At 38.5% G+C, this 24,322-nt stretch overlaps 1 protein-coding gene and 1 long non-coding RNA gene across 12 annotated transcripts in view; both read left to right on the forward strand.

Annotated features, from left to right (window-relative positions):
* Positions 1–10,105, forward strand: part of LOC133658164 (centrosomal protein of 164 kDa-like) — a 92,558-nt gene extending 82,453 nt beyond the window's left edge. For 4 of the 11 annotated variants that reach the window (XM_062059853.1, XM_062059852.1, XM_062059854.1 and 1 more), the window contains 4 exons: positions 1,319–1,672; positions 1,750–1,801; positions 1,879–1,980; positions 4,957–10,104. In XM_062059853.1, coding sequence (XP_061915837.1) covers positions 1,319–1,672; positions 1,750–1,801; positions 1,879–1,980; positions 4,957–5,056 — 608 coding nt within the window. In that variant the 3' untranslated portion in view covers positions 5,057–10,104. Of the gene's footprint in view, positions 1–1,318; positions 1,673–1,749; positions 1,802–1,878; positions 1,981–2,068; positions 2,168–4,956 lie in introns of all 11 variants that reach the window. The other 7 variants (XR_009827406.1, XR_009827407.1, XM_062059856.1 and 4 more) reach the window with 7 other exon arrangements.
* Positions 10,106–23,690: 13,585 nt separating this feature from the next.
* LOC133659267 (uncharacterized) overlaps positions 23,691–24,322 on the forward strand; it is a 1,685-nt gene continuing 1,053 nt past the window's right edge. Inside the window, exons 1-2 of the long non-coding RNA XR_009827606.1 lie at positions 23,691–24,138; positions 24,222–24,266. This is a non-coding gene — a long non-coding RNA (uncharacterized LOC133659267). The remainder of the gene's footprint in view (positions 24,139–24,221; positions 24,267–24,322) is intronic.

Here is a 24,322-nt window from a genome sequence, read left to right on the forward strand (position 1 = left end):
CAGTACATCTACTTTGAGACAAGACCTATATTGATACAGTACATCTACTTTGAGACAAAACCTATATTGATACAGTACATCTACTTTGAGACAAGACCTATATTGATACAGTACATCTACTTTGAGACAAGACCTATATTGATACAGTACATCTACTTTGAGACAAAACCTATATTGATACAGTACATCTACTTTGAGACAAGACCTATATTGATACAGTACATCTACTTTGAGACAAAACCTATATTGATACAGTACATCTACTTTGAGACAAGACCTATATTGATACAGTACATCTACTTTGAGACAAAACCTATATTGATGCATGCTTGGTCATGCTTTAAATTCATATCCAGTGTCATTTTTTAATGATTTCTACTGGTTGTGTGCCTCCGGGTTTTTTCAAAAGATAAAATGTGCCTTTGTTCAGAAAAGGTTGAAAGACACTGGATGAAACTACATACAATAGTTTACAAAGTAATCCTTGTTGCTGTACTCCAATGTATGGATGAAACTACATAGTTTACAAAGTAATCCCTGTTGCTGTACTCCAATGTATGGATGAAACTACATAGTTTACAAAGTAATCCCTGTTGCTGTACTCCAATGTATGGATGAAACTACATAGTTTACAAAGTAATCCCTGTTGCTGTACTCCAATGTATGGATGAAACTACATAGTTTACAAAGTAATCATTGTTGCTGTACTCCAATGTATGGATGAAACTACATAGTTTACAAAGTAATCCCTGTTGCTGTACTCCAATGTATGGATGAAACTACATAGTTTTACAAAGTAATCCCTGTTGCTGTACTCCAATGTATGGATGAAAACTACATAGTTTACAAAGTAATCCCTGTTGCTGTACTCCAATGTATGGATGAAACTACATAGTTTACAAAGTAATCCCTGTTGCTGTACTCCAATGTATGGATGAAACTACATAGTTTACAAAGTAATCCCTGTTGCTGTACTCCAATGTATGGATGAAACTACATAGTTTACAAAGTAATCCCTGTTGCTGTACTCCAATGTATGGATGAAACTACATAGTTTACAAAGTAATCCTTGTTGCTGTACTCCAATGTATGGATGAAACTACATAGTTTACAAAGTAATCCCTGTTGCTGTACTCAATGTATGGATGAAACTACATAGTTTACAAAGTAATCCTTGTTGCTGTACTCCAATGTATTCACCTGTAATGACATGTTTAGTGTGCAAGTCAATATGCAGAGTGTCAAGTGTGTTATTTAATGAGGACAATAATACCATAATAATAATACTGTACTCACGTCTTATCTCATATGTTATTAGGAGGCAATCTGACCTTCCTGGCCAAAGTCCAGGAGTTAGCCGAGTCCCAACAGCAGATCTCAGGCCAGCTCAACACTGTGTTAGGGGCTCTGGGGTCATTAGCCCAGAGGCACAGCAGTACGTCTCTTCCAGCCTTCACCACAGTCTTGTCTCCTTCTACTGCCACAAGGTCTTCACCCTTTCTACCACAAGTTCCCGTTTTAGGCCCCATATCTTTAGAGCAACCTAAGCCACTCTGGAAGGCGTCCAACATCGCTGGCTTTGGCCTCGCCAACTTTGTGGCCAGCTCTTCTACAGCTGGTCTGAGAACTTTTGGAGATGTTGCACACCGCAGATGGACAGACTTCTTTCCTGGTACACAAAATCCCAGATGTATTCTGATCACGCTTGTTCTTGGGCCTAAATGCTTTGTTGTGCTTGTTCTTCCACAGAAGGTGCAGAGATCCAGTCCAGCATCTCAAGGTCATCCTACACGCCTGCTAAGTATTGCCACTTCTTCCCCTAGAGTCCTCCCTTCAGTTCTTGTACTAGACTAAATGTCTTCTTCCGTGTGTCCGTAGCCTGCACGTGCAGAAAACGGTGAAAGTGGATGGCCAGAAGCTGCAGAAGCTGATAGAAAGCAACAAGCGCTGGTTAGAGATGCGAAAGAAAGACACCAGCATGTATCCTTAATAACACCTTCATAACATCTGTGTTTAGCTATATGACACACATAGAGCTCCACTAATAATGCTTTTCATTGACTTCAAGGTAAATGTTGCTCATTCATCAGTGCCACAAAGTACCGGTACAGAGTACTGATGTGCTATCCATCAGCCTCCGATCAGTATCAGCCAATCTCACCAAAAAGTATGTCATCGCCATGGCCTAAAACATTGCCTTTTTAAGGGGAAGTGCACTTTTTCCGGAATGTTGCCTATCGTTCACAATCATTATGTAAGACATGTCATCGGATATATATTTGTTTAATGCATTCTAACTGGGAAATAAAAATGTGCTTACAGCAGAGCCAATGGGAGGACCTCTATTCCGCCCATAAAAGCCAGTAAAAAACATCCATAAAGCGCCAACAATACTGCATTTACATTTTGTGACTTGAATATTATTAGTGATATTGTTATTATAAGACAAACTACTTATAGCAGCGCCATGATCACCAGCTTGAGTGCCAATGATGGACTGAACAGCTGCTTCCTTGCTCCTCAAACTTGATTCTAGGTCATAAATCATACCGCTCACCTGGAAAGTAGACATATTCCCACAAGTTGGTACACTTTGACAGCTCATTTAGACTCAGAAATGGTGAGAAGGACACGAAGAGACGCTTGGTTCCACCATCCTTTTCTTCGCTAGGATTATGAGTCATTTTCCATCTAAATGAGAATAATATGAACATCCTAGCAGTAGTGACAGCAAATCTTGTACAGTAAGTGATGTTTATTATGTTTGTAGGCTCTTATCAGGTCTGCAGTGACTTGTTAAAAAAAGTGAACGTAATGTGCCGCGTATTCTTATTCAAATGGACAAAATAGTAAATGTTACTATGAATGTGCCTTTTACTACATGACATACCGTAAATTCCGGACTATAAGCCGCACCTGACTATAAGCCGCACCAGCTAAATTTAGGGGAAAATACAGATTGCTCCATATATAAGCCGCACCCGACTATATGCCGCAGGGTTTTGATGTGTAATTAGCGTAGTATATAGGGGTTCCTGCTATCTATCTATCTATTGTCGGGACAGAGATGACTGTTTGGGAACGCAAAGCGTCCCATTTATTAACAATAAATCTTTCAATCATTCAATCAAACTTTCACATCTTTGACATGGCGAACAGCATTCATGCAGAGTACAAATAATACAACGGTGCAAAGTAATACAAAGTGCTCGCCTGTACATTATCAAAATAAGCAGCCTACCTGTATATGAAAAGTCAGTCATTAATCATTGTGTCATCGTCTTCCTCCTGCGTACTAAAACCACCGAAATCCTCTTCGTCGGTGTCGGAGAAGAACAGGCCGTAAATAAGCCGCACCCTTGTATAAGCCGCAGGGACCAGAACGAGGGGAAAAAGTAGCGGCTTACAGTCCGGAAATTACGGTATATACTTCCATCACGTAGATGAAACCTTAAAGGGGAACTGTACTTTTTGGGGGGATTTTGCCTAACGTTCACAATCCTTATGAGAGACAAGAAGTCAATAGTTTTGGGTTTTTTTGCATTCTAACATGTAAAAATGGTCTTGTTCTTGGTGGCTAGCAATGCAGCTAATGGGAGCGATCAATTCTACCTCTGAATCACTTTAACAACATCAACAATATTTCATTTACGTTGTGTAAGCTGTATAATAACCCAGCTGTAGCAACATTGTTATTGTAAGAGTGAACACTGACAGTAACACATGGCCATGCTTTTGCTGTTAGCCGTAAACGCTAATTACAGCAAGAGATTAGCTAGCGTATACATCAGCACAAAAGGTGTTTGAGTTTGTAAAGCACAAGACTGTGATAGAACACCAATCAGTACTGAGTGAAAAACATGAACAATCACATCTGTTATGTATTAAGTTAGTATCTGTAAAGTATTATTTGTTTGAACACAGCTAGCCAGACAGCACATGCTAGACTAGATGTGACCATGAGCACCACTACTCCAAACATCTTCCAAGACAAACCAAGCAGCGATGGACTGAATGCCCTGAGATTACTTTGCTTTATTTTGTCAGAAAAACTAACGACAGCAATTGCATGCATGGTAGCAGTCAAGGTGCCTGTTGCTTAGTTGGCCATACTCTCTTGATAAACAACGCTGGCCTAGCACTCTGTGGCACTGGCAGTGTTCTGAGGGGAGCTGTCGGTATTAAAGTTTAAAAGCTTAAAAAGAGCGTCAAACTCTGTGTACTTTTGTCAGGACGCTACGTTAATTATCTGGTGGCTGAGTCCACATTCATTTAGCAGCAAAAGTAGCAATGATAGTCACACACACACACTAGGTGTGGTGAAATTACACTCTGCATTTGACCCATCCCCTTGTTCCACCCCCTGGGAGGTGAGGGGAGCAGCAGCGGTGGCCGCGCCCAGGAATAATTTGCTGATTTAACCCCCAATTCCGAGCCTTGATGCTGAGTGCCAAGCAGGGAGGTAACGGCTCCCGTTTTTATAGTCTTTGGTATGACTCGGCCGGGGTTTGAACTCACAACCTACCCATCTCAGGGTGGACACTCTAACCACTAGGCCACTGAGGAGGTCGAATTGAGACGTTTGTTTTCATAAGATTGGCAATAAAAATTAAAAATAACACCAGACTTTATGTGATTTCTTCTGGAGGGTACAGTACATAATATTTACTTAGTTTTAGTGTGACTTTAGTTCCATTAAGCGTAAACCCTCACTCCACAATAGCTACTTCTTTGTGAGTCTGGTCAACATGGCCACCAGGCTTTCAGTGCTCATTCCCAATGCCAACTGGGCAAAATATAGGACTAGCAATTGCGAATTGTGTCATTCATAATGTCAATGGAGTAATGACACAAACAAATGGCTCCTGGTGTTGTTATTCCTTATTTGTTGATTGTTGTGAATAATATGAAGCAAGCACTGAACACTGTTATTATGTTTAATTCCTCACCCCTAAGACCATTGCTCACTCGCTATCGGCCTTCTTCCTCCTCCCAGAACAACCTGGTACAGCTGGGTCTGGATGACAACAACCAGATTAAAGTCTACCATTACTGAGGACACCAGGATCTGTCCAGAGATCCTGGTACAGCTGGGTCTGGATGACAACAACCAGATTAAAGTCTACCATTACTGAGGACACCAGGATCAAGGAACTTTATTTTCATCTCATGAGACACTTGCTATTTTTCTTAGGTTGAACAAGTGTCAGACTTATTTTGATTGGTCACATGGGATGCATGACTTTGTAGAGACTCTGACTGTTGTGTATCTTGTATTCCGTTTCTTTTCCAGTGTTAGGGAACAAGTTATTTCTGTACCACTGGCTGTTTGTTTCTATTTGAAGTTGAACAATTACTGCTCTCATTATGGGCCTTTCTCCCATCTGTGGATGAGTGTTTTACTATGCGCTTATCCCTATTTTCTCAATGGACCCTGAGACACAACCTTGTACGTGTTGTCATGGGGATTTAGTCTTCCTAGCTGGATGACACTTGTTATATAGTGTTGTCATGTTTAGTAGCATTATTGTGATGCTGTGACATGTTAGAGGGACTAGAGTGTGTGAGTGACAGCACAACTCAATCAATTTATTCAAATTCAATACTTTTTTTGCTATCTGCTGCTACATTTTTCCTGATTGTTGTGTTAAAAAACCCGACCTCCTTGACCTTTTTCTAGCGTTTGATTGATGTTACAGTATGTGTTTTCTATTGCCCAGTCAATGATCACGCTCCATCCCAAATGTTACAGTAAACCCTAACCCTAACTCCATCCCAAATGTTACAGTATGTGTTTTCTATTGCCCAGTCAATGATCACGCTCCATCCCAAATGTTACAGTAAACCCTAACCATAACTCCATCCCAAATGTTACAGTATGTGTTTTCTATTGCCCAGTCAATGATCACGCTCCATCCCAAATGTTACAGTATGTGTTTTCTATTGCCCAGTCAATGATCACGCTCCATCCCAAATGCGATGTATTGAACATTTGTTTGCCCGAGGATTTGCAAATACGGCCAATATGCGTAATGGTCATAATACATCGCACCAAAGTGCAATTTAATATTTCACCTTCCTTGCCTCAGAAGTACATAGTGGAACAAATACGGAAGTCAATGGGAAAATACACTATATTGCCAAAAGTATTTGGCCACCTGCCTTAACTCACATATGAAGTTGGAGTGCCATCCCATTCCTAACCCATAGGGTTCAATATGACCTTTTGCAGCTATTACAGCTTCAACTCTTCTGGGAAGGCTGTCCACAAGGTTGCAGAGTGTGTTTATAGGAATTTCCCGCCATTCTTCCAAAGTGCATTGGTGAGGTCACACACTGATGTTGGTGGAGAAGGCCCGGCTCTCAGTCTCCTTTCTAATTCATCCCAAAGGTGTTCTATCGGGTTCAGGTCAGGACTCTGTGCAGGCCAGTCAAGTTCATCCACACCAGACTCTGTCATCCATGTCTTTATGGACCTTGCTTTGTGCACTGGTGCACAGTCATGTTGGGAGAGGAAGGGGCCCGCTCCAAACTGTTCCAACAAGGTTGGGAGCATGGAATTGTCCAAAATGTTTTGAATGTCCTGAAAAATAACCCCATGTGGAAGTCTTTGTGTGGGTTCTTCTGGGACCAACGGATCATTGCCACACCCCCTCTGGTACAGGTTTACAGATAGTCTTTATTTTCAAGTTCTTTTGGTGCTTTTCAGCAATTGTCTGTCTTTTCTTTTCCCTTGTTGTCTCGTGCTCCTCTGTCATCTCCCATCAGTCTCCCTCTCATGGTCTCCGACGCTGCTAATAAAGGAACAGGTGATTAGATAACTCGTTCCAGCTGAGATATCCACTCACCTGTCTGCTGCTTCATGGCCGGCACCTGCACACGCCCTGCCTGCAGGGAATGCGTGGACCACGCCCCTTCCACACCCCACACCATAATTCCTACTCCACCAAATTTCCCACTGTGCACAATGCAGTCCGAAATGTAGCGTTCTCCTGGCAACCTCCAAAGCCAGACTGGTCCATCAGATGGAAAAGTGTGATTCATCAGTCCAGAGAAGGCGTCTCCACTGCTCCAGAGTCCAGTGGTGATGTCCTTTACACCACTGCATCCCACGCTTTGCATTGGACTTGGTGATGTATGGCTTAGATGCAGCTGCTCGGCCATGGAAAGCCATTCCATGAAGCTCTCTGCGTACTGTACGTGGGCTAATTGGAAGGTGACATGAAGTTTGGAGTTGTGTAGCAAGTGACTGTGCAGAAAGTCTTTGCACTATGCTGACCTCTCTGTCACTTTACCTGGCCTACCACTTTGCACTATGCTGACCTTTCTGTCACTTTACCTGGCCTACCACTTGGTGGCTGAGTTGCTGTTGTTCCCAAACTCTTCACTTTTCTTATAATAAAGTTGACTTTGGAATATTTAGGAGCGAGGAAATGTCACGGCTGGATTTGTTGCACAGGTGGCATCCTATGACAGGATGCCACCCATTCTTTCACAAATGTTTGTAGAAACAGTCTCCATGCCTAAGTGCTTGATGTGACACACCTGTGATTAGTGATTCTCATCATTTGGATGGCTGGCCAAATACTTTTGTCAATATAGTGCACATGCAAAGGCAGATTGGACCAGAGGCACATTTTGGAGGAAGGCACGTAGTGACAGCTTGACATTGAGGAGGATGACTATAAATAAATGTTAGCCACTTTACTCATGAATTTTCATATTCCTTTTTCCATTTTTTCTGAGCTGGGTCTCGAGTCACCCACTTGATATTTTTCATTCCTTCCAAGTGAATGCATTGAATATGTATGACATCATTATTCCGAGTGATATAGGCTTTATTGTTATTGCTCTGCTTTTAACTTGATGGCTAAAGTCAAGTCGGTTTAACATAAATAATAGGGCGCAAAACAGATAACTGAATTATATTTATATAGCGCTTTTCTCTAGGGACTTTATATAGTGAAAGCCATTATCCAAGGTACATTTAAAGCAGTTTGGTGGCAGGTGAGTCAAGTATCTGCTCGTTGAGGGCAGTAACTGCAGCCTTCTTTCACCTCAGAGTTTCCAAAATTCAAGAAAAGTCTCCAAGACACAAGAAAAGCCTCCAATAAGGCCTGAAAAAGTCACTAGATTTGTTCATAGTTGCTGTTTACTGTTGTGGAATTTCTGACCTTTTGAACTATATTTTGTGTCTATTAAGAATGTCTGCTCATTTTCATTTCTCTTCTATTCTGTGCAAGTGAAAGGTCCAGGAGTGGGACAAAGTTGAATATGGAGTCGCTCTGACCAATCTACAAAACTGTTTTTGCTGTCTAAGCAAGACTAAGGAATTCGAGGTTGTTTTGGAACAGACAGGCCAAAACAACAAGAACTGTGACGCACGAACCAACAGATAAAATGGCAGGAGACCGGGACTGGAGAGAGATTGCTTGTGTGTGTCCTCCGGAGGACGTTTGTGTGTCTGCATGGACAGCTCAATCTGACTTGATAATGGCTAAATAAACTTTTTGTACTAAATTCACTTTTGTTGCTGCTTAAGCTCTGGACAATCCACCACACAAATTGGCGTCACAAACAGGATGGCCCAGAAGCTACAGGTCGACAGCCGCTCCCGCTCTCTCTGTCAGGCAGACAATGTGTTGCATGCGCGCATCACAAGGTAAGCAGTTTGCTTTAAAGTGTAAACATTTTCTGCCTGGAGAGAACGGGATCGATAAGACTAATTGCTGAACCTGTTTTTGATAAAAGATAGGTTTAGTCAGGTTCTCCAAAAACAACCTGGAATGGGGTAAATTATGGTTGGATTGAGTTGTTTTATATGTGATTATTTGTCTGTGTGTTTGTTGAAAACTTGTGATTTCTTGTTTTTAGCTATAAGGGGATTGTTAATAGAATTTTGGTGGTTTGGAGTGTTAGCATAGACGATGTGAGACGAATACATTTTTTTAACCTCTCCCTCCTTTGTCGTTGTCGGCAAAGGAGGCTTCTCTCTGCAAGTGCATCAGGTTAGCCGGAGTTGGACACAGCGAAATTTAAGGCAAGGTTTGCTAACTGGTGTGACATTTGGCCCACACAAATTTATGACATCTATGAAGGTGCGACATATCTGTCTATGTGGAAACTGCGTGGCCGGTAAAAAGGCTGATATTAGGTGATCGTTCAGTGATTCCGGTAAAGGAGATCACCTGAGCCAAGTTGTCACGAATTTGGAAATTTGCTGCAGTATAGACAGGTAGAGATCGGGCTGCATATGGTAGAGCTTTGGTGAAACTGTATGGACTGACCAGACACGATGTACTGTAGGATTGTTGGGTGATTGCCAGTGGTCCTATGGCGCCTTAGAGGCCGGTTATCCGTGTTGGTCAGGGAGGAAGCGCAGGTGTTGCTCCGCTGAACGGGTTAATCACCGTTGTATGAGTAAGAAGGGACCTGCAGGTTGTGTTATGAGACGGCCGGTTCCACAAGCACGCGTGCAAAGTTGTTTATATTGGTATATTGGTCCGGACCAGGGGGTGTGTTTTGTGATTATTTATATATATATGTGCGTAATTTAATAAATTTTGTGGAGCACCTGTTTTCTTATCTGTTTTAATTCCCCCCTTCCCTCTTCCCCCCCCCCCTCTCGCAACCTCCCTTCACACTTTTTCTCACAGCCCCGCTAAATCTGCAAAAGCTGGGAAATTGTCCAAAATGTGTGTGCTTGTGAGGAAATAGACAAAGTTTATGTACAAAAAACATATGAGTGAATGATCCATCCATACAATTATCGCCTTCCGCTTATCAAGAGGGTGGATCGCGGAGGCAGCAGCCTAAGCAGGGAAGTCCAGAACTTCCCCCCCTTTGGCGCTGCGAGCGAATTCCAGTCATTTGAATTTGTTTTTAACTGTGCTGGTGATTGTGACTGTGCGATATTATAGTTTGTAAGAAGGCACTGAGATTTTGAGTACGGAAAAAGGCTCTCGCTCTCTGGTGAATTTTTTGTGTGTGTGTGTGCGTGCATGTGACTCAGTAAGAAAATAAAAAAGGAGGCCTTGCTGGGAGACATTTTAAGATAAGGGATGTGTGCGTGTGACGAGGCTGTGTGAGTGACACTGTTAGCATAGCATTGCATATATATATATATATATATATATATATATATATATATATATATATATATATATATATATATATATATATAGTGGACAGCTTTACTCAATCTGAAGAGAGTGCTGATAGGTTGGTTTTGATAATAGGTCAAATAGAATAGACTATATGAATAAATAAACATTTAAATATCAATACATACATTTGGACTGGGACATTGAAGCATTGTTAAATTCATTAGTCATTAATTATGTGTGTAATATACTGTATTGAATAGCCTTGTTGCTTATCTGATCCATCCAGTTCCTGTGTGGAAGTTGAGACCAACACACCCACGCACGCACATCATAGAGTAGGACACATTGTAGCTTTGAATTAATAATGATATAGCAAACACATTAAATAAAGTTCAATGAGTAAATTCAATAAAATTGAATTAAATTTAATAAAGGTAAAATGATTATTTAATTATATTGACATTTTAATTATTGCAAGAATAATCACGATGAAGTAAAATTTAAATGTATATTCTAAAACATCTAAAAAACATCTGTGCAACTGTGAATCATAGAGTCTGAGGAAGTACAGATAAGAGATGCCAGACTCAGCGCCATAGTCAAAACAAAACGTAGAGAAGCGTTAAACAAATTCTAATCAGAAGACAGACAAAGAATGAGAACGTAAGCTAACAGCAAAACAATAATTGAAATAAATAACAAAAGAAAGCACATTTCAAAGGGATAATTGAAGGTGCATGTAGAATTACATGTAGAGAATAAAACTAAATGGAAATAAATGTCTGCAAGATAAGAAATCTGTGCAGTGTTACAAGGACGAGACGTCATGAATTGTGCTCGGATTAACAATAGATAGATAGCACGTTATTGATTCCTTCAGGAGAGCTCCCCCCTCCGGTGTTTCCGCCCGGTGAGCTCCCTCACCAAAATCTAAATACCAGCAGCAGTGTACAAAAGTGAGATCGAATTTAAGAAGTAAAAAGTAACTAATAGGGGTATAAATGGAAACAAAATAGAAAAATATTACAATGAGAATAAAAATATAACAGTAAAATAAGAATATAACAAGAGAAACTAGTCATTAGCGACCATGTTATAAAAAAGTATTGCACTGTTATTGTTTTGCATCCCCTGCCATCCTAGCCCCCCCAGAGAGGACTTGTACAGTTTAATGGCGTGTGGGACAAAGGATTTTTTATAGTCTAAATCAGTAGTTCTCAAAGGAGGGTATGGTGTTTCCGCCCGGACAAAAAGGGGGGTACTTGAAGGTATGCCAAGGGGTACGTGAGATTTTTAAATATTCTAAAAATAGCAACAATTCAAAAATCCTTTATAAATATAATTATAGAACAACACTTCAACAAAATAAATATTTAGAATTAAGTTCACGAATCCAGATGGATCACTATTACAATATCCAAAGAAGGTTGATGATTGATTATATGTATAGAAATCTTTATTATAATTTAATCACTTGTTTAATTTTTAAAACGTTTTAGTTATTCTTATATCTTTTTTTTGTTGTCCAAATAGTTCAAGTAAGACCACAACAAATGAGCAATATGTTGCACTGTTACACAATTTAATAAATCAGAAATTGATGACATTATGCTGTACTTTATTTCTTTATTTTACTGGGAAAAAAGGTTGAAAACCACTGCCCTAAATCATATCTAAAGCTAAAATTATAAAATGCAGGTTATGAAGGAGGAAAAATTGTTAAGAGATAAATAATGATACATGACATGAATGGGTTTAGATTGCTGCTGACCCTGTTGTATTTTATAAGACTGATTATTATGGATTATTGTGTTTGTATTGTGAGAGGAGAGAGAGAGAGAGAGAGAGAGAGAGAGAGCAGGTGAAGGAAGATTGTTTGTTTAGTTGTTTGAGTGAAATGGGAAGAAATCAATAGGAATAATTACATGCAAAATGGAATAAAACTATGAGTGCGATAGATAATGAATGTATAAATGAAATAAGTTTATTTTGGTCATATAATCAACAATCAACCAATTTGTGTGAGCAGTTTAACAGTAAATTAGACATATTAACCATCATACACATTTACACACAGAAAGAAAAGAAAAGAAAAAGAATGACCGAAAAAGAAATAGGCGGAAGCCAAAGCTTATATTGGCCTATCCTATACATTTACTGAACATTAAATTACCTGGAACATCAACGTTAAAAGATGAAAGTAATTGTTACTATATTTTATAATGTTCAAAAAACTTTACCTTTCAAGGGTCTCTTAAACCATAACAAAAAACTACATGTGTTCAGCTCATCACTGAGGATGGTCCATCATTTAACTCCTAAAACTGAAATACATTTGTATTTTTATTTGTATTTTACTTGACCTATTTCAAAAATCAATACCCCCCGTAAATGATAGTTTTCTCCTCATAATGTAAATAAGCTAAGAATACAAACTGGAAGGCTGTTGTTCTTTACTCCAAACATAATTGCCATTGTTTTAAAAATAGATTATCTGAACATTTAACACATTATAACTTATAAAAAATGGATTGGTATGATCATAGTAGCATGCTTTGTGTATTATTGAAATGAGCCTTTTAAGTTTAAGTATTGGGTCTATATTTCTTCTATAAACATTTCCCCAAACTTCAAAACAATATTACATATGGAAAAAATAAATGAATAATATAACATGTGCAGACATTTCTTGTTCAGCATGTGTTTAACTTTATACCGAATAGCAATAGATTTGAATATTTTTCTTTAATATGTTCAATATGCGGCTTCCAACATATTTATGATCAATTATTATTCTCAAGAATGTAGTTCATATACTCTGTCAATTTCCACTTGATTCAACTTTAATTTTTGTTTCACAATTTGACTTTGCACCACTAAACACCACAAAATTAGTTTTGTTATCATTCAATGATTACTTATTAATATTAAATCATTTTTTAGGTGAATCAACGCGACCTCAATTTCCTCAACGCTTTCTTCAAGTCTTCTCCTGAACAATATACATTTGTATTATCTGCAAATGTGATACATTTAATTTATTAAGATTCTGACTAAATATCATTTAGATTAAGTATAAATAGTTTAGGTCCCATCTGGGGTGCACCCTGGACAGGTCGTCACCTCATCACAGGGCCAACACAGATAGATAAACAGACAACATTCACACACTAGGGCCAATTTAGTCTTATTCATTTCCACATATTGAGATCTATTACTTCAAATAACTACTTAACCACTATTGTGAAACACCTTTCTAATTTATGGGAGTATTGGGATAGGATTGAGGAAGATGTCTGCATAATGGGAGGTGAGTTTTTGGAAATTAATATAATAAAAAGTAAGTTTTAAGGCGGTTTACTTTAAAGTGTAGTCTGACAATTTTAGGTTGGAGTATTTTATTTGTATTTAGACATTGCAGTACACCATACTTCTGGGTGTTGAGCTAAAAGAGGATAATGGCATAACATAGAATAAATGAAGGAGGCACACCAAATCTCAACAGCTTTCAGTTAGCTATAGATTTTGAGAGTATAATGCGAATAACTATAACTTTACAACCGTTTGCTGTGAATAGTGTTGAATAATAATTACAAATAACAGCCTACATTAATAATTAGAATAAGAGCCGATATGTAAAGTGTTAAAAAGAGGAGAAGTGTGATTGGGCCTGACGCTTAGAGCATGGCCTTGTGTGTTTGTTGTGACTAAGTTGGATAACCAGACGGAGAAAGGCAAGGCAAGGCAACTTTATTTGTATAGCGCTTTTCATACACAAGGCAGACTCAAAGTGCTTCACAGACAACAAAGTGAAATGAAAGAAAATAAAAGCAAAATTAAAATGCAGACAATAAAAATAAAAACAGTGCGGACGAAGATTTAGCTGAAAGCTAAGGAGAAACGAGAATAAAAACATTCTTTTGTTTTGGAGAATATCACGCACAGCGGGAGGTCAGAGTGCAAGCATGACAGCTTGCTCGAACCTACTGATAGACAAATGATAGTTTAAATTAACTTATAGATCATCTTTAAATGAATTAAAAGGGTACTTAAATACACATGAAGTAGTACGTATAATCTTTGAATTAGGGTTATTGATTAACATTTAATGGGATAGTTAAGACTGTGATTTTAAAACGTGATATGCAAAATTGAACTAACCTTGTAATGACCTGCTTTACGAAATGTGCCATGACATTCAATACCGCACAGAAGGAACTTCCTGATGTTGCCTGACAGCACGACATCAGCTGACAACTACTGGGGACGCCTCCCAGGAAGGAATGGAGGACGGGGATTGCTCCAACTGTCCTAGCGCTGGCTGACTGAGGTGCGTCCGTGTGTCCTGCCACCCAAACCGCCAAAGTGTATGATCACCAATTAGACGACTCATAATAGGAGCCCTTTGACTCTTATATATGGTGGGACTCAAGGTATGGCCGCTCATGTGAACTATCCTTACAACAATTAGCATGGTATAAGATGGACAATTAATGTCCCACATTGTTCCCTTGCTCTCTGTCCTGCCTACGAAGCCAAAGATTTAGGTCGAATGATTAAAACAGGGCGTAGCTGGCGCTGATTGGACCGATACGCAAATACCACATTTCAATTATTTCGGTTGTCTGGTAAAAACAAAGCTATTGGCTGCAATTTGGACACTCCTGCTGTAGGCTACAAGGAGCTAGCAGCTACACAACAACTGAGCTAAAATAACAAAATTAAGCATATCAAATAATTGTAGTTGCTTATTACATACACAAAGTCGCAGAGAGACAGAAGTCTGTAGAAAGTATTCAGTAACAAACGTGTCCGCATCATTAAACTTTCTACAACAAGAAACATACTGAACAAATACAGCAGTTACTGTCAGACTCTAATCTGGGTTACCTTGTCTATCAGAGACATGGTTTACACCCACAACACCCTTTTGTTCGAATTAATGTCCCGGGGTACAAGATTACAGAAAAAACAGATCGAGTGACAAAGGGGTGAGGAATTATGATTTATGTAAGGGAAAACATTAAAAGTGAACAGACAACCCTCCCAGTAGATCATCCTGAGTGTGGTGGAATTAAAATCACATTTTCCTCAGAAATGTATTTCAAGGTAATTGTAGTATACCGACCGACCACAGCTAAAGACATTTTTCTCGATTCATTTTCAGACATCCTCAAACAGCATAGTATGAAAGAAGTAACGTCATGGGGGACGTTAATCTGGACTGGTTAAATAAGACGCGTAGAAAGAAACTTAAGGATATTATAAACGGCTTCTACATCAGTGTTTTTCAACCACTGTGCCGTGGCACACTAGTGTGCCGTGAGATACAGTCTGGTGTGCCATGGGAGATGATCTAATTTCACCTATTTGAGTTAAAAATAGTTTTTGCAAACCAGTAATTATAGTCTGCAAATGATGTGTTGTTGTTGAGTGTCTGTGCTGTCTAGAGCTCGGCAGAGTAACCGTGTAATACTCTTCCATATCAGCAGGTGGCAGCAGGTAGCTAAATGCGTTGTAGATGTGGGAAACACCGGGAGGCAGTGTGCAGGTAAAAAGGTATCTAATGCTTAAATCAAAAATAAACAAAAGGTGAGTGCCCCTAAGAAAAGGCACTGAAGCTTAGGGAAGGCTATGCAGAATGAAACTAAAACTGAACTGGCTACAAAGTCAACAAAAACAGAATGCTGGACGACAGCAAAGACTTACTGTGGAGCAAAGACAGCGTCCACAATGTACATCCGAACATGACATGACAATCAACAATGTCCCCACAAAGAAGGATAAAAACAACTGAAATATTCTTGATTGCTAAAACAAAGTAGATGTGGGAAATATCGCTTAAAGGAAGACATGAAACTGCTACAGGAAAATACAAAAAATAAAGAAGAGAAAAAGCCACCAAAATAGGAGCGCAAGACAAGAAGTAAAACACTACACACAGGAAAACAGCAATAAACTCCAAATAAGTCAGGGTGGTGACAGTACACCTACTTTGAGACAAGAGCTATAGTGATGCATGCTTGGTTATGCTTTAAAGTCATATCCAATAATTGCGACAACGATTTTTTACTGTCAACTGAGTTTCGGTTTTTAATGATTTCTGCTGATGGTGTGCCTCCGCATTTTTTCAACGGAGAAAATGTGCATTGGTTAAAAAAAAAAAAAAAGGTTGAAAAACACTGTTGTACATGATACAAATGATAAGCAGCCCTAATATAAATGATACTACTACTAGAATTACAATTGGATGACAAAAATCAAAGGGATCATCTGTAAATACACTAATACAAAACCAGAAGGAAGAGTGCTAAAATAAAAATACCTTGGATTAATAAAACAATTTGGATTCTAATAAAGACATCGGGACTCAGCTCTCATAAGAGCAATTCTAATAGGTGCCATTTTGGGATCCTTATACACACCCCATAATAATACCCGTAAGCGGAAGCACAGTACATTTTGGGATCCTTATACACACCCCATAATAATACCCGTATGCGGCAGCACAGTATGTCTGACTACAATCCATAAAGCGGCACGTCTTCATAGCTTACCAAAGTCCAACTAAAACATTTTGACAGATTTTTGAGCGCCGTGTGTAATGTGCTATATTCTCAATAACATCAAAGTGTTGCTTGCTAGCGTCATTTATTGGACCTGCAGTCCACACGTATCTCTTATGTGTTGCTGCCATCTACTGGTCACGCTTATTACACCATGTACCAAATAAAATTGCTTTGAGGTCGGTAAGCACAACCAGAATTAATACATACTGTACCACTAACCACGTTAAACCCAGATTCCGAACTAACAAAGGTCTTAACTCGTTCTCTTTCTATGCCACATCAATGTGGAATGCACTCCCAACAGGTGGAAAAGAAAGGGCATCTCTATCCTCCTTCAAAACCGCAATAAAAGTACACCTCCAGGCAACTTCAACCCTAAACTAACACCCTCCCCAGATTGATAATAATCAAATGTAAATAATCAAATGCAGATACTTTTTCTTATGCTTTCTGATCTCTCTCTATGTCCACTACTGGCTGTACATATCCTACCAAGTCACACCTGCACTGTTTCAATGTCCATTTCTCTGTTCTCAATTGTTGATGACGGAAGTGGTGATAACAACCAAACCTAACCCCCCCCCCCCCTCCACATCCCACCCCGGATTGTAAATAATGTAAATAATTCAATGTGATTATCTTGTGTGATGACTGTATTATGATGATAGTATATATGATAGTATATATCTGTATCATGAATCAATTTAAATGGACCCCGACTTAAACAAGTTGAAAAACTTATTGGGGTGTTACCATTTAGTGGTCAATTGTACGGAATATGTACTGTACTGTGCAACCTACTAATAAAAGTCTCAATCAATCAAAAACACATAAGGCGCACCGGGTTATAAGGCGCATTTTGGCCCGAAAAAAACGGTACGTAGTTTGATTTCGAATGAATGTTTTTGTCTACAGTTCTTATTGGTTGCAAATTCATTTGTTTGCATAGAAACAAATGTATCTTCATAGTTCACAGAGGTTGGTCAGAGGAGCCATCATGGCCGTTGGGAAGGTTTTTTTACCTTCATGACGCCATGGAATAATCAGAGACGTTCAATTGTGGACCACTGAGTGATTATTCAAATCATATGCAAGACTATTTTGAATTTGAGCAAAATATATCTACTGATCTTGTATATTACTCCAAAAGATGCACTCCACAAGTTTGTTTTGTCTGTTAAAAAAAAGGAAAGAGAAGAATATATCGAGGGAAGTGCTGTAAAAAATGGGTTGTAAGAAAGGTTTCCCCATAAACTTTGTAAGAAAACATACCTGCTCTCCATCTTCCTCGGCATGGCCCTGTTAGCAGAAAGACAAGACACTCTTAGAGAGGAACGACAACAGAACGCCACAAAAACACCTTTTACAACAGTTGTGAGACAGTTAGGAGAAAAAGAAAACATCCTGGTGCTCAAGTGACCATAGGAGCAAGAATGTTTGTGGATTTAGTGAAACAAAGTCAAACGAGAAAGGTATTGTCAGGGAACAACAAATAGTAAGGAAGAAAGGGATGTTAAAAGGGTAGAAACAGCATCCAGGGAATGCTAGTATGAAAAGAGAAACGAGGAGATCATTTACTGTCTCTTCCACCTCCTCGTCTCCTTCTGTGGCTTCATTTTCTTCAGGCTCTGCTAGCTCATCCGCTTCGACACCTTCGCCTTCCTCGGCCTCTCCCCCGTGTGCGTCGCCATTACGATCACCTTCGGGTACCTCCTTGTGGTTTTTGAAGGGAGAAACAAGGGCAAAGCAAGTGAAAAGCAATGCGGAGTGAGTGGCACCCAACGGCAGACATTCTGTCAATCAAAAAAGGAGGCGTCCTGAGGGAACAAAAGAGTGGGAGTTAGGAGCAGGACAGATGAGTAGATTGTCGGCTAGTAGAAACGAAAAGTCGATTAGTTGTCATTGTGCTGCTTGAGGGAGCTTTTCCTGGCCTCCGTCACCAAAGTGCTTGTTCGTGCAAAAAAAGTAGCATCCCTTCTCTAACAGAACAAGCAAAAACGAGTTTTCCCTAGAAGAAAGTGTAAATACATGAGTGTGTTAATTGTTAGCCGTCACTTAAATCCCCAAAAACATGTTCCATTGCAAGCAAAACATGTTGATTGTGAAAAAACGTCCCATGCAGGCACGGGCAAACGTGGACTTAGTGGCTGTGAATTGTCTGCTGAGTAGAGGACAAAAAGTGAGTTCAGGTGAAGGCAAAAGAGGTGGAGCCTGAAGGACAGTGATCAAGCTGACAGGAAGTGTGAAAGGAACATTTTACTATTGAATCATCAGCGGCTCCCTCTTTGTTGCTTTCGTCAGCATGAGTGGCGTTCTCCACAATGTGCTGCTCCTCCTCCGCCTGCATCACTTCCTGTGTTGCGGAAAGGATGCAAGGTCAACAGAAATGCATTGAGGAAAAAAACAAGTTTGGGAGGAGCGGTCCATTTCAATTGAGGTTTAAACGATGAAACATTATCACATCATTTAAAGCAGGGGTGTCCAAACTGCGACCCGCAGGCCAGCCAGCGTCTTCAAATTGTCCTTCGAGACAGCAAGAGTCTAATAAGCAAATTGTCCTACGAGACAGCAAGAGTCTAATAAGCAAATTGGCTGGGCGCAATGTTTTGGCTTTGGACATTTGTTGGGAGCCTGGTCAAATGGCTGCTAGGGTGACTCAAGTCAGTGAGCATTAGTTGAACATCCAGCTAATTACATGCACACCATATACTGATGTGACCCAATCCAAAACAACCTTCCCTAGTCATGGTGCAGGAAAAAAAAATTAACCAGCACACAAATTCAACAAACATGGTCACACATAACACAACGTGCTCATTGAACTTCACAGACATTATAAAAAAACGTACAATCAGCATAAAAAACTGTTATTACACCCATTAAAATCCATTACAATGGATGATGGGAAAAATGCAAAACAATTTATTCACATTTGTCCATGTTTGGCGCATTTTTTAGCTGCTTGACATTTCTGATTGATTAAAAAACATTAAGGAGGTAGTCACGAAAGTAAACAAGGTAGGAGTCTAATTTTCATTTACTCTTAATAACCAATTATAATTATTATCAATCATATATCCATCATATTACTATGATATATATACATACACACACACATATATACACACACATTATACATACATACACACACACACACATACATACATACACATATATATATATATGTATATATATATATATATATATACAGTATATATATATATATATATATATATATATACATATATATATATATATATATATATATATATATATATATATATATATATATATATATATATATATATATATACATACATACATACAAACATATACATACATATATATACAAACCCCGTTTCCATATGAGTTGGGAATTGGTGTTAGATGTAAATATAAACGGAATACAATGATTTGCAAATCATCTTCAAGCCATATTCAGTTGAATATGCTACAAAGACAACATATTTCATGTTCAAACTGATAAACATTTTTTTTTTGCAAATAATCATTAACTTTAGAATTTGATGGCAGCAACACGTGACAAAGAAGTTGGGAAAGGTGGCAATAAATACTGATAAAGTTGAGGAATGCTTTCCGTTTATATTTACATCTAACACAATTTCCCAACTCATATGGAAACGAGGTTTGTATATATATATATATATATATATATATATATATATATATATATATATATATATATATATATATATATATATATATATATATATATATATACAACTTTACATGTAGTCGGCTTTCGGCCCCCCCCGGCCAAATTTGGACACACCTGATTTAAACATTTGTCAGCAGTAAATAGATTCCTTGGAATTTAACACTAATACTATTTTAAACTGTCATGATGCGTTGTTTTGTTTTATGTTATTTGATTAGTGCCTCTGATCAACATTTAGAAGCAGGTGTGGAAATCAGTGCTCAGCTGCAGGGGTAAAGACAACTGCAAGACAAACTAAAAAGGAAAAGGAATCAAAATAAGAGCACTGGACAGGAAGAAAATACCAAACATGGGTAAAACGTACCACAAAACCAAAACAGTCCTGATTCTAGTTGACTTGGGCCCTGTTTACACTGCACACCAAATCAAAACAGTCCTGATTCTAGTTGACTTGGGCCCTGTTTACACTGCACACCAAATCAAAACAGTCCTGATTCTAGTTGACTTGGGCCCTGTTTACACTGCACACCAAATCAAAACAGTCCTGATTCTAGTTGACTTGGGCCCTGTTTACACTGCACACCAAATCAAAACAGTCCTGATTCTAGTTGACTTGGGCCCTGTTTACACTGCACACCAAATCAAAACAGTCCTGATTCTAGTTGACTTGGGTCCTGTTTACACTGCACACCAAATCAAAACAGTCCTGATTCTAGTTGACTTGGGCTCTGTTTACACTGCACACCAAATCAAAACAGTCCTGATTCTAGTTGACTTGGGCCCTGTTTACACTGCACACCAAATCAAAACAGTCCTGATTCTAGTTGACTTGGGCCCTGTTTACACTGCACACCAAATCTGACTTTTTTTGCCCTCATGTGACACAGATCTGATTTTTTTGCCAGTCTAAACGCTCCATCTTTTGGCATCAGATTCAGGCCACATTCGATTAGAATCAGATTTTTTCAAATGTGACTTCAGTCTAAACGCAATGTGACCTAAATGAGACTTTTTCGTCATCTTTGGCTGAGCTACGTCACTCGTGTGCGACACAGTTGCCAGCGCATTTGGATATTTCATCCTGTTTAATGAGCAAAGTCTATTTAAGACAACCACATTTTCCGTGCATCACTTGTCAATAGTGCGCAAATAATAGGCTATATGTAGTATATGAATATATATTTCCATTCCGACGAAATAGCGATTGTTGAAGGACTGGAACTGACACTGTGGCATATTTGCTTACATGTGAGTTGAAAAATAAAGCTCCCGTAGATCCACGCTGATGTCTGTGTCTCCTCTACCTAACATACATTCAAAGTAGAGATGTCCGATAATATCGGCCTGCCGATATTATCGGACGATAAATGCTTTAAAATGTAATATCGGAAATTATCGGTATTGGTTTTTTAATTATCGGTATCAGTTTGTTTTTTTATTTGTTTTTTTATTAAATCCACATAAAAAACACAAGATACACTTACAATTAGTGCACCAAGCCAAAAAACCTCCCTCCCCCATTCACACTCATTCACACAAAAGAGTTGTTTCTTTCTGTTATTAATATTCTGCTTCCTACATTATATATCAATATATATCAATACAGTCTGCAAGGGATACAGTTATTAATATTAACAATATATATCAATACAGTCTGCAAGGGATACAGTTATTAATATTAACAATATATATCAATACAGTCTGCAAGGGATACAGTCTGTGCTTCCTACATTATATATCAATATATATCAATACAGTCTGCAAGGGATACAGTTATTAATATTAACAATATATATCAATACAGTCTGCAAGGGATACAGTCCATGATTGTGCGTGCTGCTGCTCCACTAATAGTACTAACCTTTAACACTTCATTTGACTCATTTTCATTCATTACTAATTTCTATGTAACTGTTTTTATATTGTTTTACTTTCTTTTTTATTCAAGAAAATGTTTTTAATTTATTTATCATGTTTTATTTTACCTTTTTTTTTTTTTTTAAAGGACCTTATCTTCACCATACCTGGTTGTCCAAATTAGGCATAATAATGCATTAATTCCATGACTGTATATATCGGTATCGGTTGATATCGGTATTGGTTGATATCGGTATCTGTAATTAAGAGTTGGACAATATTGGAATATTGGATATCGGCAAAAAAGCCATTATCGGACATCCCTAATTAAAAGATTACAAACCTCCCAAATATATGACACAATATACATCCATTCATACATTACCGGTATATTACTTCCATTTACAACACATTTTTAAGGTGTTGTGACTTTTATTTTATTTTGTAGCAGTAGCAACTTCCTCCTGGTCAACTTCCTTTGCTTTCACATAATCAAAGCGTGCACGCAAGTGACTTCGAGGCACCATTGGGGCCACATTGGGGCCACATTGGGGCCACATTGGGGCCACATTGGGGCCTGTGCGTGTTTACACTGGAGTCTATCACAGTCAGCTGGGAAAAAATGTGATTTTAAAAAATGTGATTTGGGCCACATTGGCCTGCAGTGTAAACATAGTCCTGAGGAGGTAGTCCAAATTCAAAATTTGATTGGAATATTATCGTTACAAATGTGACTTCAGTCTAAACGCAATGTGACCTGAATGTGACTTTTTCGTCAGCTTACTGATGTTGTTGTTGTTGAAGGGAAACACGAACGTTGTGATGAGTCTGTGAAATTAATATGCTTAAAAAGAGTTAAATGCGTAAACATTACATGTTATTATGAATGTGTCTGTTACTACATTACATAAATACCGTATTTTCCGGAGTATAAGTCGCTCCGGAGTATAAGTCGCACCGGCCGAAAATGCATAATAAAGAAGGAAAAAAATATATGTCGCACTGGAGTATAAGTCGCATTTTTTGGGGAAATGTATTAGACAAAAGCCAACAGCAAGAATAGACATTTGAAAGGCAATTAAAAATAAATAAAGAATAGTGAACAACAGGCTGAATAAGTGTACGTTATATGAGGCATAAATAACCAACTGCTATGTTAACCTCACATATTATGGTAAGAGTCATTCAAATAACTATAACATATAGAACATGCTATACGTTTACTGTCACTCCTAATCGCTAAATCCCATGAAATCTTATACGTCTAGTCTCTTACGTCAATGACATCAATAATATTATTGGATATTTTACGCTAATGTGTTCATTATTTCACACATTGGTCGCACCCCCGGCCAAACTATGACAAAAAACTGTGACTTATAGTCCGAAAAATATGGTACTTAGGGCGTGTATACAAAATGTTGACAGAGGTTTTTGGAGGTGTTTTCGAGGGCTTCATAGGCGGAATAGAGCATTGGCTCCTTTGTTAGCTGACTTTTGCTAACATTTATTTACGTTACAATCCATTAAGTCAAAGTTAAAAAGTTAAAGTCCCGACGATAGTCACACACACACTAGGTGTGGTGAAATTATCCTCTGCATTTGACCCATACCCTTGTTCCACCCCCTGGGAGGTGAGGGGAGCAGTGAGCAGCAGCGGCAGTCCTCAGGAATCATTTTGGTGATTTAGGGTTAGGTTAGGGTTAGGTCTAAAGTAAATTATACAAGTATTTCTGTCCTAAACAGTAGGGCATCAATACTTACACTTTCTGCTAAAGGTAGTGTTTTATAGAAAGTACTGGAATGAGTTATCGTGTATAAGATGTATTTATGGTATATTTTTAACTCCACCATGTCATACATGTATAAGTTTGTCTCTTGTCATTCAAAGAGCTTCCAAGGAAGAGGTGGACCCAAAGGAGACATTGTGAGTATCACTTTAGTTTGTGAATGATTGGAGCCTTCATTATTTCATGAAACACTAACAAATATTCAGTTTTCTGCTTGAAGGGAGACCCTGGTGTGGAGGGGATGGCTGGTGAGAAAGGTGAAAAGGTAAGAACAGTCATTTTGGACTTTCTGAAGTTGACCTATTGATATTTAAATGTTGA

This window comes from Entelurus aequoreus, linkage group LG10, assembly GCF_033978785.1.
Source record: "Entelurus aequoreus isolate RoL-2023_Sb linkage group LG10, RoL_Eaeq_v1.1, whole genome shotgun sequence".
NCBI lineage: Eukaryota > Metazoa > Chordata > Actinopteri > Syngnathiformes > Syngnathidae > Entelurus > Entelurus aequoreus.